The sequence below is a fragment of the Orycteropus afer genome, unplaced genomic scaffold (assembly GCF_000298275.1).
Source record: "Orycteropus afer afer isolate SDZICR_OR568_19922 unplaced genomic scaffold, OryAfe1.0 scaffold00323, whole genome shotgun sequence".
NCBI lineage: Eukaryota > Metazoa > Chordata > Mammalia > Tubulidentata > Orycteropodidae > Orycteropus > Orycteropus afer.
Genome location: NW_006921910.1, coordinates 3,344,791 through 3,357,294, shown reverse-complemented (window position 1 = coordinate 3,357,294; position 12,504 = coordinate 3,344,791). Strand labels below are relative to the sequence as shown.

Genomic DNA, 12,504 nt, shown 5'->3' with positions numbered 1-12,504 from the left:
GAGGAAGAGAAGAATGGGGTCATCTGGGAATCAGGGAGAAGGAGCGGAGGTGCTCTCATAGCCACAAACACGTTCTGGTGTGGGTATCTGGGCTCATGATTCCCGGACTTCTCTTCCTTTGGTTCCAGGTCTCACTGTTGGCCTCCTTCCCTTGTCTCACAGCCCCAAAGCGCTTCCTCCTCCAAACCCAATAGAGGTGTGAAACTTCAACTCAATTGTGCGTGGCAGTGACAATTCAGAAGCTGCTACTTTTTTTGTAGCACTCAGTGATCTTGACACCCTTGGACTGGCAAGAGCGGCTCCTTCTGCTGCCAGAGGATTCTGGATTTTCTAATAAGGAAGGTGCTGGCCAATCAGTCCAAGAAGGGCCCGGATTCTCTTCCTGGCCTGTGTCTCTGCAGAAGTGCTCCTCGGGGTAGAAGTTGCTGCTGCAGCAGGGGATGTCACTTGAGTTTTCAGGTGTGTAGTCTGCGGAGGGAGCAGTGGAAGAGGAATGCTCTTCCTAGGTGCAGGTTCTCCAGCCACCCAACCCCCCTTAGGGACTTGCTTTTCAAAACTCTAAAGTTTTTTTGGGGGAAAAAAAAGCCCCCTCTGGTGGCACGCCTTCCTCCTTTCCCAGGCACCATTACCTCTCCCCTCCACCCACTTCTCCAGATCAGTCCATCCCTCCAGTCCCACCTGTGGCTAAAAAAGAAGGTGCACACTCTTCACACTCCCATTTCTTGTTGTTGGATCTAAGAGAGGAGCAATCCCTATGGGTTCCATGGGATCCGCACGTAGCACACAGAATGAGGCACCACCTCCTACAGGAAGAGCCAAGGAAGAGTTGTGCCAGCAAATAGAGCGCCACCACTTGGGATGTTTGCTCTGGGTTAGGCCTGTGCTAAGGGCTCCCTGGCATTTCTGCTGTACATTTTACTCATCAGGTATGTGTGGCTTGGAGAGACTCAGTGCCGATCTCAGGGTCTGCTGCCTGACATGTAGGTTTGGAAAGGAATTGGCCCCAAGTGTCTCTCCATGGGGCACAAGGAGAAGCAGACTCTGCAGAGCGATACGTATTCACCTGCACATGAGTGAGTCAGGGGCTGGTCAAGAATGCGACTTAGCAACTTTGTTCACCATGAGGTATGCAGGCGGAAGTACATGTCTTGCTCCTAATAACTGTGCCAGGGTCTTATTCTAAGATGGTGACAATCAGAGTTCTTTCTTAGCCGGGACCCCTTCCCTACCCTTCGTCCTCAAAGCTGTCTCTGCCTTGTTCGTACAAACACGTGGGGGCATCACAATGCTGATAGCGCTGATACAGCTCCGAGAAGGCCCCTGGCTCAAGTTCCCAGGCAGCATCTCTGCAGTGGGAGGAGAAACAGCAAGTAAGTGACACAGCATCGATGGTGAATCTTCATCCATTTATCCACATGGGAAGAACCATCAAGAACTAAAGCTAAGCACAGCAAACAAAGAGCTCAACATAGGCCACCAGACCACTTTCAACAAGGGTGGGTGATGGCAGTGGAGGATGAATGAAACCTGGGAGTTCTTTAGTTCCACCCCAGATCCAAGAACCCAACCTTCCAGGGAATCCTGATTCCCAAAGTACCCTTTTCAGAGCCCCCTTTCCCCTTCCTTTTATTTTGATAATTGAAAAGCACTCCCACCACCCCTTCCCTTTTCACTGTATTTCAATGCCTTGCTAAGACCAAGCAGCCCTGGTGGTGCAGTGGTTAAGTGCTCAGCTGTTAAATCTAAGGTCAATGGTTCAAACCCACCAGCCACTCTGCAGGAGAAAGATGTGGTGGTAGTCTGTTTCTGTAGAGGGACCCCTATGTGACAATTCTGTTCTGTCCTACCAGAATCGACTTGACAGTACCTGACAACAACAGCAGCAGCTACTTTTTCATTTTCTGAACTACCCTCACACTCACTTCATCTCTAGAAATCTAGGCAACCTACGCCCTGGCTCAATTCCTGTGACAGTGTGTTTCTACTACCTGTCTGGAATATGAATTCCCATTCTTAGCATTTCTTGAGGAAACTCTTCTCGATTGTTACATTGTGGACATTTGAAGAAATGTTTTGCTGACGTGTGGGCATATTTCTGTAAGAGAAACATGGGAAAGTGTTGTCTTTGTAAATACTGCCTTTGACCACCTTCTTTCTACCCCCATCCACATCTCACAAAGAGCACACTAACGGGTGAAACAGGAAAGGTGAGAGCTGGCTAGGGGTTCTGGGGGGAGGAGTTGAGGTGGGCCAGGCACGAGAGCTACAAATTTGGGTGTCAGACCCGGGACCAAAATGCTTTCGAGAGAGTTCCCAGGTAAGCCTCAACTGTCATCTCTACCCACGGAGCTTGGCAGTTCTTCTGATCCAGAAGGGATCATCCCAGGAAGAAAGGGTGACTTTGAGGCTACTGACTCAGCCTAAGATGAGCCTCTTTAGCAATCCTGAGGCTTTTGCTCAGTCTAAATCTTATCATGGATGAGGTCGTACAGACCAATGATGACCAGAGGCTGGCCTGAGTTTCCTCTTTCAGCCTGGATGGAACCAGCCTGCATTCAGGCCTCCGGAAGGGAGCGCTGAAGCTGGGATATGCCTGTGCTCTTCCCGGGTGTTGTGGTTCCAGGCAGAGAACCAGAGCAATTGTGGAAGGTTGCGAGGGTCAAGAGAGCCTGACCTGTATGCACTTGCGGTGGTAGATGGTCTGACTACAACACGGGCTCTGAATGTTTTCAACACTTGCTCGGGATAAGTCTTCACAACACAAGATGCAGCTTTCCTCCCCCACCTTCCCCCCTTGGATGTCCTGTGTTGGGCGGTGTTTTCCGCAAAATGATCTGCAACAGAGGAGACAGACTTAGTTTCTGATTGGTCGCTGACAGTTTTCCAGGGACCTGGCCTAGGAAGGGCATTCAACCACCCAGGCAGTGCCCAGGGAACATCCACCCTCATGGACAGGAAGCAAGGGTACAGAATGGCCACAGGCCTTCTCGCAGCTGCTCTCCCACGGAGCAAAGCCCCTGGGCTCCTGTTCCTGAAAGCCCCACTTAGTTCTGAGCAGCTGTCTAAGAACCCCAGCTGTTTGTAATTTAAGGAGGGGATGGGAAGCAAAAAGTAACCCCTGTGAAATGTCCAAGTTAAGACACCGTTTCCCACTCAGTAGACGGACAGACTCACTGGTAAATCAAAACAGGCCTGTGGGAACGAACTCTGATTTCAACGAATGGCTAAACAGCAAGTTGAAAAACAGATGGCTCAACTTTCCTCCTTTCTTACTCACTTGTACTCTCCAAAAAATTGTGAAAGGCAACCCCTTTCTTGGCCACAAGGCAGATGGAAGTTTCTGACGCAATGATTTTTCTGGCAATTGATGGCAGCTCCCTTTCTCTTGCACACAAAGCAGATCTGCAAATGAGACCTCAGACAGTGCTCACAGCCCCAGGAAGGACGGACACCCCATAGCACATCTTTCTATGAAAGGAGATCCTGGGAAACAACAGCCATTTCCTTTCCTCAGTGGTCCTGAAAGTGCTAGGGCTCCTGGCACTGAGCTTCAAAGAGCACAGAATTATCTTTTGTTTGCTCCAGGGGTTGCTCCCTTTCCTCATTTAGGCCACTAAGTATGGAATTTAAAGGAAGGACCACTTGGGAAATCCAAGTAGTCTTGGTTGGGCAATCTACTTTCGTAGTGATACTGCCTCAGAAACCCAAGGAGGGGGTGGCTTATGAGTCAGGGCCGACTCGATGGCACACAACAACAACAGGGAAAGAACAGAAACAGGATGACAAGGGAGGTGTCAGAAGAGGCAGAGAAAACCCGACCTATCCCAAGTCCCCCATTTCAGGGGATTCTAACCTTCCTAGAAGCCCGGGCTGCCTCTTTTTTGATGTCTTCAGGCAGGAATCCGTGGAAGCCTCTGTTGGACTGGCCTCTCTGAGGCAGCTTGCTAGATAGGATCTGGGGGCAGCAGAACCAGGCTGTCAACATCGATGATCAGTGACACAGTGCAGTAGGGTGTGGAGGACATCAGGGTAAGCAGAGAGCTAAGAAACTGAGCTTGGTGGAATACATACTGTGTTTAGAGTGTCACTTCTTTAACAAAGGCTCACATATGTTTTGGGTACTCTTTTAAGGGTTTTTCAAATTTTAACTCATTTCATCCTTGTAACAATCACAGGAGGTTGGTTCTAGAGTAAAACCTGCAAAAGCTAAAAGCTGTGTAGGGTGGAAATCCACCTGAGAAGGAAAACTCAAATATTTTCCACTAATAGAGAGCTCTGGTAGTGTAGTGCCCAAGGTACTTGACTGCTAACTTCTCAGGAGGTTGGGCAATCTACTTCCATAGTGATACTACCTTGGAAACCCAAGGAGGGGGTCACTATGAGTCGGGTCTGACTCAATGGCACATAACACCACCACCACAACAGTAGAAAGCAATAGAAAAGTGGTGTGACTGCACTCTGTCAAAGGCAGAAAACTTGCAAGATGCAGGAAATCAAGGCAATTCCATGGAGTTCTGGCTCTCACACATTTCACTGTATTATCATCTCATTTTATGGGGGTGATGATGTCACCTGCTCAACGCCAGAGCTCCAGATCCTGGGCTCTGACCTACCTCTGTGCTATGTCCCTCTTGTTTACTTGTGTGTTGAGCACTTTGGAGAAAATGTTCCCTGTGTATTGACTCAAGTTATACTCACTACAATCCAGTAATACAGATGCTACAAGGATCCTGGCAGGTCTAGTGGTGTAGTGCCTAAGGCACTTGAATGCTAACCAGAGGCTGGTGGTTCAAACCCACCAGCCACTCCTTGGAGGGAAGATCAGACAATCTACATCTGTAGTGATACTGCCTTGGAAACCCAAGGAGGGGTCTCTATGAGTCAGATCTACTCGAGGGCTGTGAGTTTGGTTTTGAGTATTGAGGATCCTATTGTAAGATCCTCAGATCTAAGGCTGAAGTGCCACAAGGGTAAGTGACTCAGCTGGGGTCATACAGTGAGGAGGTAGCAGGGCATTCATATATATAGGCCCATGGAACACCCACAAGGCTCGCCCCTCCTGCCATACTACCCCCCAGGACTGAACACTCTTCTCAGGGTATACTTTCTATAGGAAAAGAAACACAATCTCCTAACCATAGCCAATTTGCATTATACGAGATGGGGAGGAGTTGCACTTGTGTTTAAAAACATCCTTTAAAGGGTCTTTTGTTTCTAAAGTACCTCCAAAGTAGACTCTGAAATGAGAAATCAAGGACAAAGGAGCTAAACTGGTTACACAACGGTAAAAAGTCAGCACCCACTTCCCAAGAATGTTCTCAGATATTGGGGAGGGTGCTGGACTTCCTGCAGTCATCATGGGAAATGGGAAATGGGGGCTTAGTTATTAGATCTTAACACTACAGAAAAGGTGACCCTAAAGGCTGGGTGACTTTGAGGTCAGTGGGATTACAGTTATATGTTCCCAATTATGTTTTAAACATATAAAATATATGCTTTAACACTGATTATCTCAAGGTTTTAAGATTATGTGAATGACTTCTGTTTTCTTTATACTTTTAAGTACTACTCATGTTTTCTACAAGGAGCATGTATTATTTCTATAAACAGAAAAATCAGTAATGAAATATTACAAACAATCTAAATGTTTTTTAATAGGGGTTTGGTTTTGGCACTCTCATACCAAATAAAATAAAATAAAACCCTATTGCCATTGAGTCAATTCTGACTTATAATGACCCTATATGACACAGTAGAATTGCCCCCATGGAATAGAAATTAGCTATTAAAACAAACAAACAAACAAACAAGATAAACAACCTAGAGCTAGTATGTTCTATATGGAAAGCTCCCCCAAAATATATTATATGAAAAAAAGCAAGATACAAAACACTGAGCAGAGTATGTTTATTTTTATGTTAAAAATGCATGTGCTTTAATGAATCAGAATTAACAAAGTCCTGACACCAAAACCTGATAGGATTCATTGGACAGGAAAATTACACACCAGTCTTTCTCATGCACATAGACGCTAAAATAAAGCAAAATATCAGCAAATTCAATCCAGAACCATCTAAAAAGGATAATAAATCATCACCAAATGGGGTCTGTAACAGGAATGCAAGGTTAGTTTAACATAAAATAACTCAATCAATGCAATGAACCACATTAACAAAAAAAAGGAAAAAAAATCACTATTATCACAATAAAAACAAACCAAACTCACTGCTGTCGAGTCAGATCCGAGTCATAGAGATCCCTCCTTGGGTTTCCGAGGTGGTATCATTACAGAAGAAGATTGCCTAGCCTTCCTTCCGAGGAATAGCTGGTGGGTTTGAACTGCTAGCTTTCTGGTTAGTAGTCAAATGCCTTAGGCACTAGACACCAGAGCTCCCGTGTTGAATTTTGTCAACTGCATTTTCTGCATCTATTATTCATGCTTTCTACAAGGATGTTTATTCATGTTTTCTACATTAGATGAAGAAAATGCAGTTGACAAAATTCAACACATATTGATTATACCTTCAACAAAGTAGGAATAAAAGGAAACTTCCTCAATCGGAAGGTATCTACAGAAACCCTACAGCTAACATCATATTTAATAATGTAAAACTGGATGCTGATGCTGGGAACAAGACAAGGATATTCACTCACACTGTTTCTACCCAACATTAGGTTGAATAATGTTATGCAATAAGGCAAAAATTAAAAAATAAAAGACATAAAGATTGGAAGAGAAGAAGTAGAACTGTCTTTATTCACACATGACATGATGGTGTACACAGAAAATATTAGAGCACTTATCAAAAAACAAAACTACTGAACTAATTAGTGAATTTAGCAAGATTGAAGAATACTAAGTCAATATTTAAAAATTAATTACACTCCTATGTATCCGCAACAATTAACTGGAAAATGAAATTTAGAAAAATTATTTACAATAGCATAAGAACCACAAAATATTTAGAGATATATTTCACAAAAGATGTGTAAGACCTCCTCATTAAAACTATAAAATATTCCTGACATTAAATGTTAAAAAACTAAAATAAATAAAGAGATGTACTATGTTCATGGATTAGAAGATTCTATATTATTTGTCAATTTTTCCTAAATTAATCTATAAATCCAATACAAGTACAATTCCAGTAGCAATTTTTAAAGAAAAATTGGCAAGCTTAATATAAATTTTACACGGAAAAGAGAAGAACCTAGTAGCCAAAACAATCTTGGTAAATTTTGAAGAACTTACAGTACTTAATTTCAAGATAATATAAAGCTATAATAATCAAGATAATGTGGTATTGGTGTAAGGATAGACACATAAGTCAGTGACATAAAATAGATCAACCAGAAATAGATCTACAGATAAATGGTCAATTTATTTTTGACAAAGGCACCAATGTCTTTCAATTGGTAGGCAAAGATTTCTTGGGACACAGAAAATGCTACCCATAAAAGAAACAATTGATAAACTGGATTTCATCAAAATGTTACAACTTTTCTTCTTTGAAAGATATCATTAAGAAAATCAAAAGGCAAGTCACAGAGTGTGAGGAAATACTCACAATACATACATATCTGAAAAAGATTTTATATCCAGAATATGTAAAGAACTCTTATAACTCAATAACAATCCAATTTTTAAAATGGGCAAAATCTTTGTATAGATGCACCACAAAACAAAATATGTGAATGACCAATGAGTGCACGAGAAGAAGCCCAACATCTTTAGTCATCAGAAAAATGAAAATTAAAACCACAACGAGATATCAGTACACACCCAGCAGAATGGCTAAAATGGAAAAAACTGACAATACTAAGTTTTGGCAAGAATATTGTGCAACTGGAATGCTGGTGGGAGTGTAAACTCATACAACTTCTTTGGAAAATGATTTGGCAATTTTATATAAACATATAGTTACCATACAACCAAGGACTGCTGGTGGCATAGTGGTTAAGAACTCAGCTGCTAAGCAAAAGGTTGGCATTTCAAACTCACCAGCCACTTCATGGGAGAAAGATGTAGCAGTCTGCTTCTGTAAAAATTACAGCCCTGGAAATACTATGGGGCAGTTCTACTCTGTAATAAAACCAGTAATTCCACTCTTAGGTATTTACGCAAGGGAAGTGCAAACACAGTTCTATCTATAAAAAGACTTGTACATGAATGTTCATAGCAGCTTTATTCATAATAGCCCCCAAATGGAAACAATTCAAATGTCCATCAACATGTGCATAAATAAGCAAATTGTGATATAGTCACATAACAAAATACTGCTGGAAAATAAAAACACTCAAGATTTGACACTCGCAACAACATGAATCTCAACATCAGTACATTGAGAGAAAGAAGCCAGACAAAAAAGAGTACACACTGTATGATTCCATCTACATGAAGTAAAGACAGAAGTAACCTATGGTGATATAGATCAGAACAGTGATTATCTTGAGGGAATTTGACTAGAAGGAATTGAGAGAACTTTCTGGGGCATGGAAATATTTATTTTGATTGAGGTGGTAGTTATATAGGAATACATTTATCAAAATTCATCAAATTATACACTTAAAATAGGTGCATTTTACTAGGTAAATGATACCTAATGAATAAAGAGCATTGGAGAAAAAATAACTGGAAGGACAGTTTCTCAATAAACTGTTGTTGCTTCTGCAGGGAGGGAGAAGGACTGAGAACATTGTTTGAGAGGAGACTTACTTTTTTTGTACATATTTTATATTGTCAGGATTTTATACCCAGCACATATATTTCTTTGACATATTTTACCAGGTACATATATTACTTTCACAAACCTAGACTGAAAACAAACAAACAAAAAAGCTATTTTAAAAACAGATGAAACAGGGGAATGAATCTGAGGTCAGATGCAAAAACAGAGAATAAATCGTATAGCAAAAGCCAGAGGACATTCAAAGCAAAGGAGACCTTGTACTCACAAGACAGAAATAATGCACGCTGAGATTGTCTTTCTGAAGAAATTCTCCTAATTTTTCAGGATCGCCAGGTTCTTGAAGGCATAGCTGACATACTGGAAGAAAGTATGTTAAGAATTAACTCTTGGTTTGACTCAAGTTGACCATTAGAATGGAAGAGTAGAGTGGGAGCATAACCATCTCTCTAAGTACAGGAAGAAACAGAGTGCTGGAAAGAGGTTCATTTTGGTAAGGTATCGAGGTTGGGAGGAGGTGTTACTTGTGAGTTAGAGTTTTATATAATTTTGGTCACACTGAAGGAGTTGGCTGCAACTATTCACTTCATATTTTTTGTCTCAAGCTGGTAGTGTCATGCCTAAGGCACCTGACTGCTAACCAGAAGGCTGGCGGTTCAAACCCAACAGCCACTCCTTGGAAGGAAGGTTGGGCAATCTATCGTAGTGATACTGCCTCAGAAACCCAAAGAGGAGTTGCTATGAAATGGATCTGACTCAAAGGCACATAACAACAACAACAGCTTTATTTCAATTAACTTGTTTCTTGAACTTTGGAGATAAAATTTAAAAAATTATAGACCCCAACTTCTTGAGGATCTTGGAGAATCTGGGAAGGAAATGGGGTTGACAGTGAGAGAAGTTAAGTGTGCTGCCCTACACAAGTGCCCTCTTTGCTGAGGTTGGGAGGCAATGGTTGATCAGAGCCTCCAGTCCTTCTTACCAGGCCCTGAAGATGGCTTCCTCCGGGTTACCCTCTTAGTCTTGGCAGATTTTCTATACAAGAGAAGGGAGATGTACAAGGTAATCTTTGTGGACCTTGTTGACTACCCCCCCCCTTTGTAATATTTCCTTCAAAATGCCATGCATGGGTCTGATGAAGGACCAAAACATCTGAAGGCTATGATATCAGTTTCTTTTCATAGTTCTTATTTTTTGAAAGCACAAAACATTCCCACTAAAGGACCAGATCATAACCATCTCTCAGTCCCCAGTCCCTGTAGTTACTCAATTCCGTTGACTGAATGAAAGAGAAAACCCCCTTTTCCTCTTGTAGTGCTTCTTCTGCCATGTACTCCAAATCTTAGGTTATATCAGCTTCACAAAGCATACTAAAAATAGTTCATCTTGATTGAGTATGCCCTATTCATTAGGCATTTTCCTCAACATTTTACATGTGTTAACTCAGTGAATCTACAAAATAAAAAAGTGGGTTCAATTATTATGCAATTTTCCAGAAATGAAGTAACTTGTTCCAGGTCACATAGTTAGCATGTGTCAGAACAAGGATATGAACATAGGCCATAGGGCTGTGGAACTAGCATTTTGCTAGTAGGGACAGCCCTGGGGAGAGAGCTTGTAGGGTCACCTGAAGATGCCTTTACACTGCCCAACTCTAGCCCTCAACACCAAGCCAAAGAGGGCAAAAAGTACAGGCTATACTACAGGCCATTGGACAATTTCTCCCAAACTCCCTTACATCACCTTCTCTACCTCAATCTTTGGTGTTCCTTCTTCTTTTCTCTTTTAGTCTTCATTCGTTGCTGCCTCTCTTTCCTATCTTGAATTCTTCTACAGTTTTGTTACAATACAGGTTCTTCCAGCTATAAATATAAGCAAAGTTTAGTCAGCAATTTAATTCCACATTTGATGAGATCTCAAGTTCTACAGGATCAAAGCAAAGGTGCACTTCTCCTCCCACCCCAAGTGATAGACTGAAGGATCCAGTACCAATGCTCATCACAGCCAATAACTTAAATCATGCCCAAAACTGCTCTAGGTGCTTTACATGTGCTAGCTCACAAAAATCCTATGCAGTAGGTGCCATTATTACCTCCATTTTTAAGATAAGGAAATGAGACACAGAGAATTATCTTGTCCAAGGTCATGGTAAGTGATATATATTTGAACCCAAGTAGCCTGGCTCCAGAGTCCAACGTTAATTATGTCATACTGCTATTTGACAGCAGAATTGGGATAGTAGAGAGTACTAAGGGAGCTCTGGTAGCATAGTGGCTAAGTCACTTGCCTGCTAACCAGATGGCTGGCGGTTCAAACTCACCAGCCACTCCTCAGAAGGAAGGTTGGGCAATCCTACTTCTGTAGCGATACTGCCTCAGAAACCCAAGGAGGGGTCGCTATGAGTCGGGGCCGACTCGACGGCACGTGACAACAACAACTAAGAACTTGGTACCATTGCTTGATTGGGCTAAGTGGTTATCTCTACCCACTAAATGCATGAAGTGGCATCCAGGAAATAAAGGCTACTTTTGCCCCCAAGTATGGGTGCCTTTATTCTACCCAGTACAAATTGAATAAGGTAGCTCTTCCCTAGGAACAAGAGCCTGTGAGATTTGGGCTGACCAAGGCAAGCTACAACAACAAACCAAGCACTCCCCCTAGTGAGAAACACAAACTAACCAACCAAGCATTGCCATTCAGTGGGACCCGCCTCAAAGCGACCCCTCCGTGGGTTTCCGAGGCGGTATCATTACAGTAGATTGCCCAACCTCCCTTCTGAGGAGTGGCTGGTGGGTTTGAACTGCCAGCCTTCTGGTTAGCAGTCAAATGCCTTAGGTACTACGCCAACACAGCCACTGGCTAAATCCACTCCTAGGAAGGAAGGACTCTATGTAGCCCAGTATTTCTTAGAAGAGCTGAGTGAATTAGATCATTCTAGAGGCATACACTCCAGTGTCCATGTCCTCAGATCAGGGCTAAGAACATGAATATCTTCAGGGACTTTCAACTATTTCAACCGTACGAATACAACTGCTAAGACAATCAGTCGCTCAGAAAACCAAGGCTACGCTACTCTTCCTTTCTTTGTGTTTGTTCAATCTTCTCTCCCAGCCTATGAGTTGCAGAAGTAATGATGTTGGCGCTTTTTTCCCAACAGGTTGGAAAAAGAGCGAGAAGGACGTGCGCTAACTACGCCATCCCCAGGCTGACTACTGCGCAGTTCGAGTTGCGGACACATCGCGGCCATCTAGCTATAGAAACAAAACCTTGACACTTCAGTTCTTTGCATCGCTGGACCAAAACGTTCCTTTTGTAGGATTCTGTGCACACTGGTGGTTACAAGATGGGACGATCTTCAACACTTTTGCGCTGGGACGTTGCAAATGCTGGCTCCCACAAGCTGCTGCTCACTCCTTATTTCCTAACCGGACGGATGCTCCTTTGAAAGTTACCAAGTTGTTTCACTAGATAAACGCTGGATTGAGAAATGCTTGTTGAGAAAATTAAAAAGAAAAAAATAAACGTGTTCGGTCCCGCTGCCGCCAGAGTAATAAACAGTGATCTATTTGGAAAATATGTGTCGGTGTGGCCACAACGGTCCCCCGGAGGTAACAGCCGTAGAAGGGGCTCAAGGAGCATTCCGCGGATGTCAGACCAGGCTCATGTCTTGCCTGCCGGGCCTCTCGTGCCGGGCCGGAGGTCGCCTCCTCCGCTCCCTCCTCACGGTAGCGCACGGGCCGCCGCTCCCGGCCCGGGCCGCCGGCCCAGCTGTCGCTGAGGGCGCCGCTGTCCGGGAGCTTTATTCGTTGTCACAAGC

General features: G+C 43.2%; 1 protein-coding gene across 1 annotated transcript; it reads right to left on the bottom strand.

The window, feature by feature from the left end:
- Positions 1 to 235: 235 nt before the first annotated feature.
- On the bottom strand, positions 236 to 10,483 carry PHF7 (PHD finger protein 7). Its single transcript, XM_007952088.2, has 10 exons — positions 10,440 to 10,483; positions 9,670 to 9,722; positions 8,956 to 9,047; positions 3,854 to 3,955; positions 3,278 to 3,402; positions 2,675 to 2,834; positions 1,989 to 2,095; positions 1,230 to 1,346; positions 679 to 803; positions 236 to 468 (listed from the first exon to the last, which is right to left on the bottom strand). Exons 1-10 carry the CDS (start codon positions 10,481 to 10,483, stop codon positions 236 to 238), a joined length of 1,158 nt encoding a protein of 385 aa, XP_007950279.1.
- Positions 10,484 to 12,504: the final 2,021 nt, after the last annotated feature.

Coding starts and splice junctions, on each gene's coding strand:
- PHF7 (XM_007952088.2), bottom strand. CDS start 10,483: ATGAAGACTAAAAGAGAAAAGAAGAAGGAACACCAAAGATTGAG. Junction 9,723..10,439: donor AAGGAACACCAAAGATTGAG/GTAGAGAAGGTG, acceptor TCTCTTGTATAG/AAAATCTGCCAAGACTAAGA. Junction 2,096..2,674: donor ACCACCGCAAGTGCATACAG/GTCAGGCTCTCT, acceptor TTTCTCTTACAG/AAATATGCCCACACGTCAGC.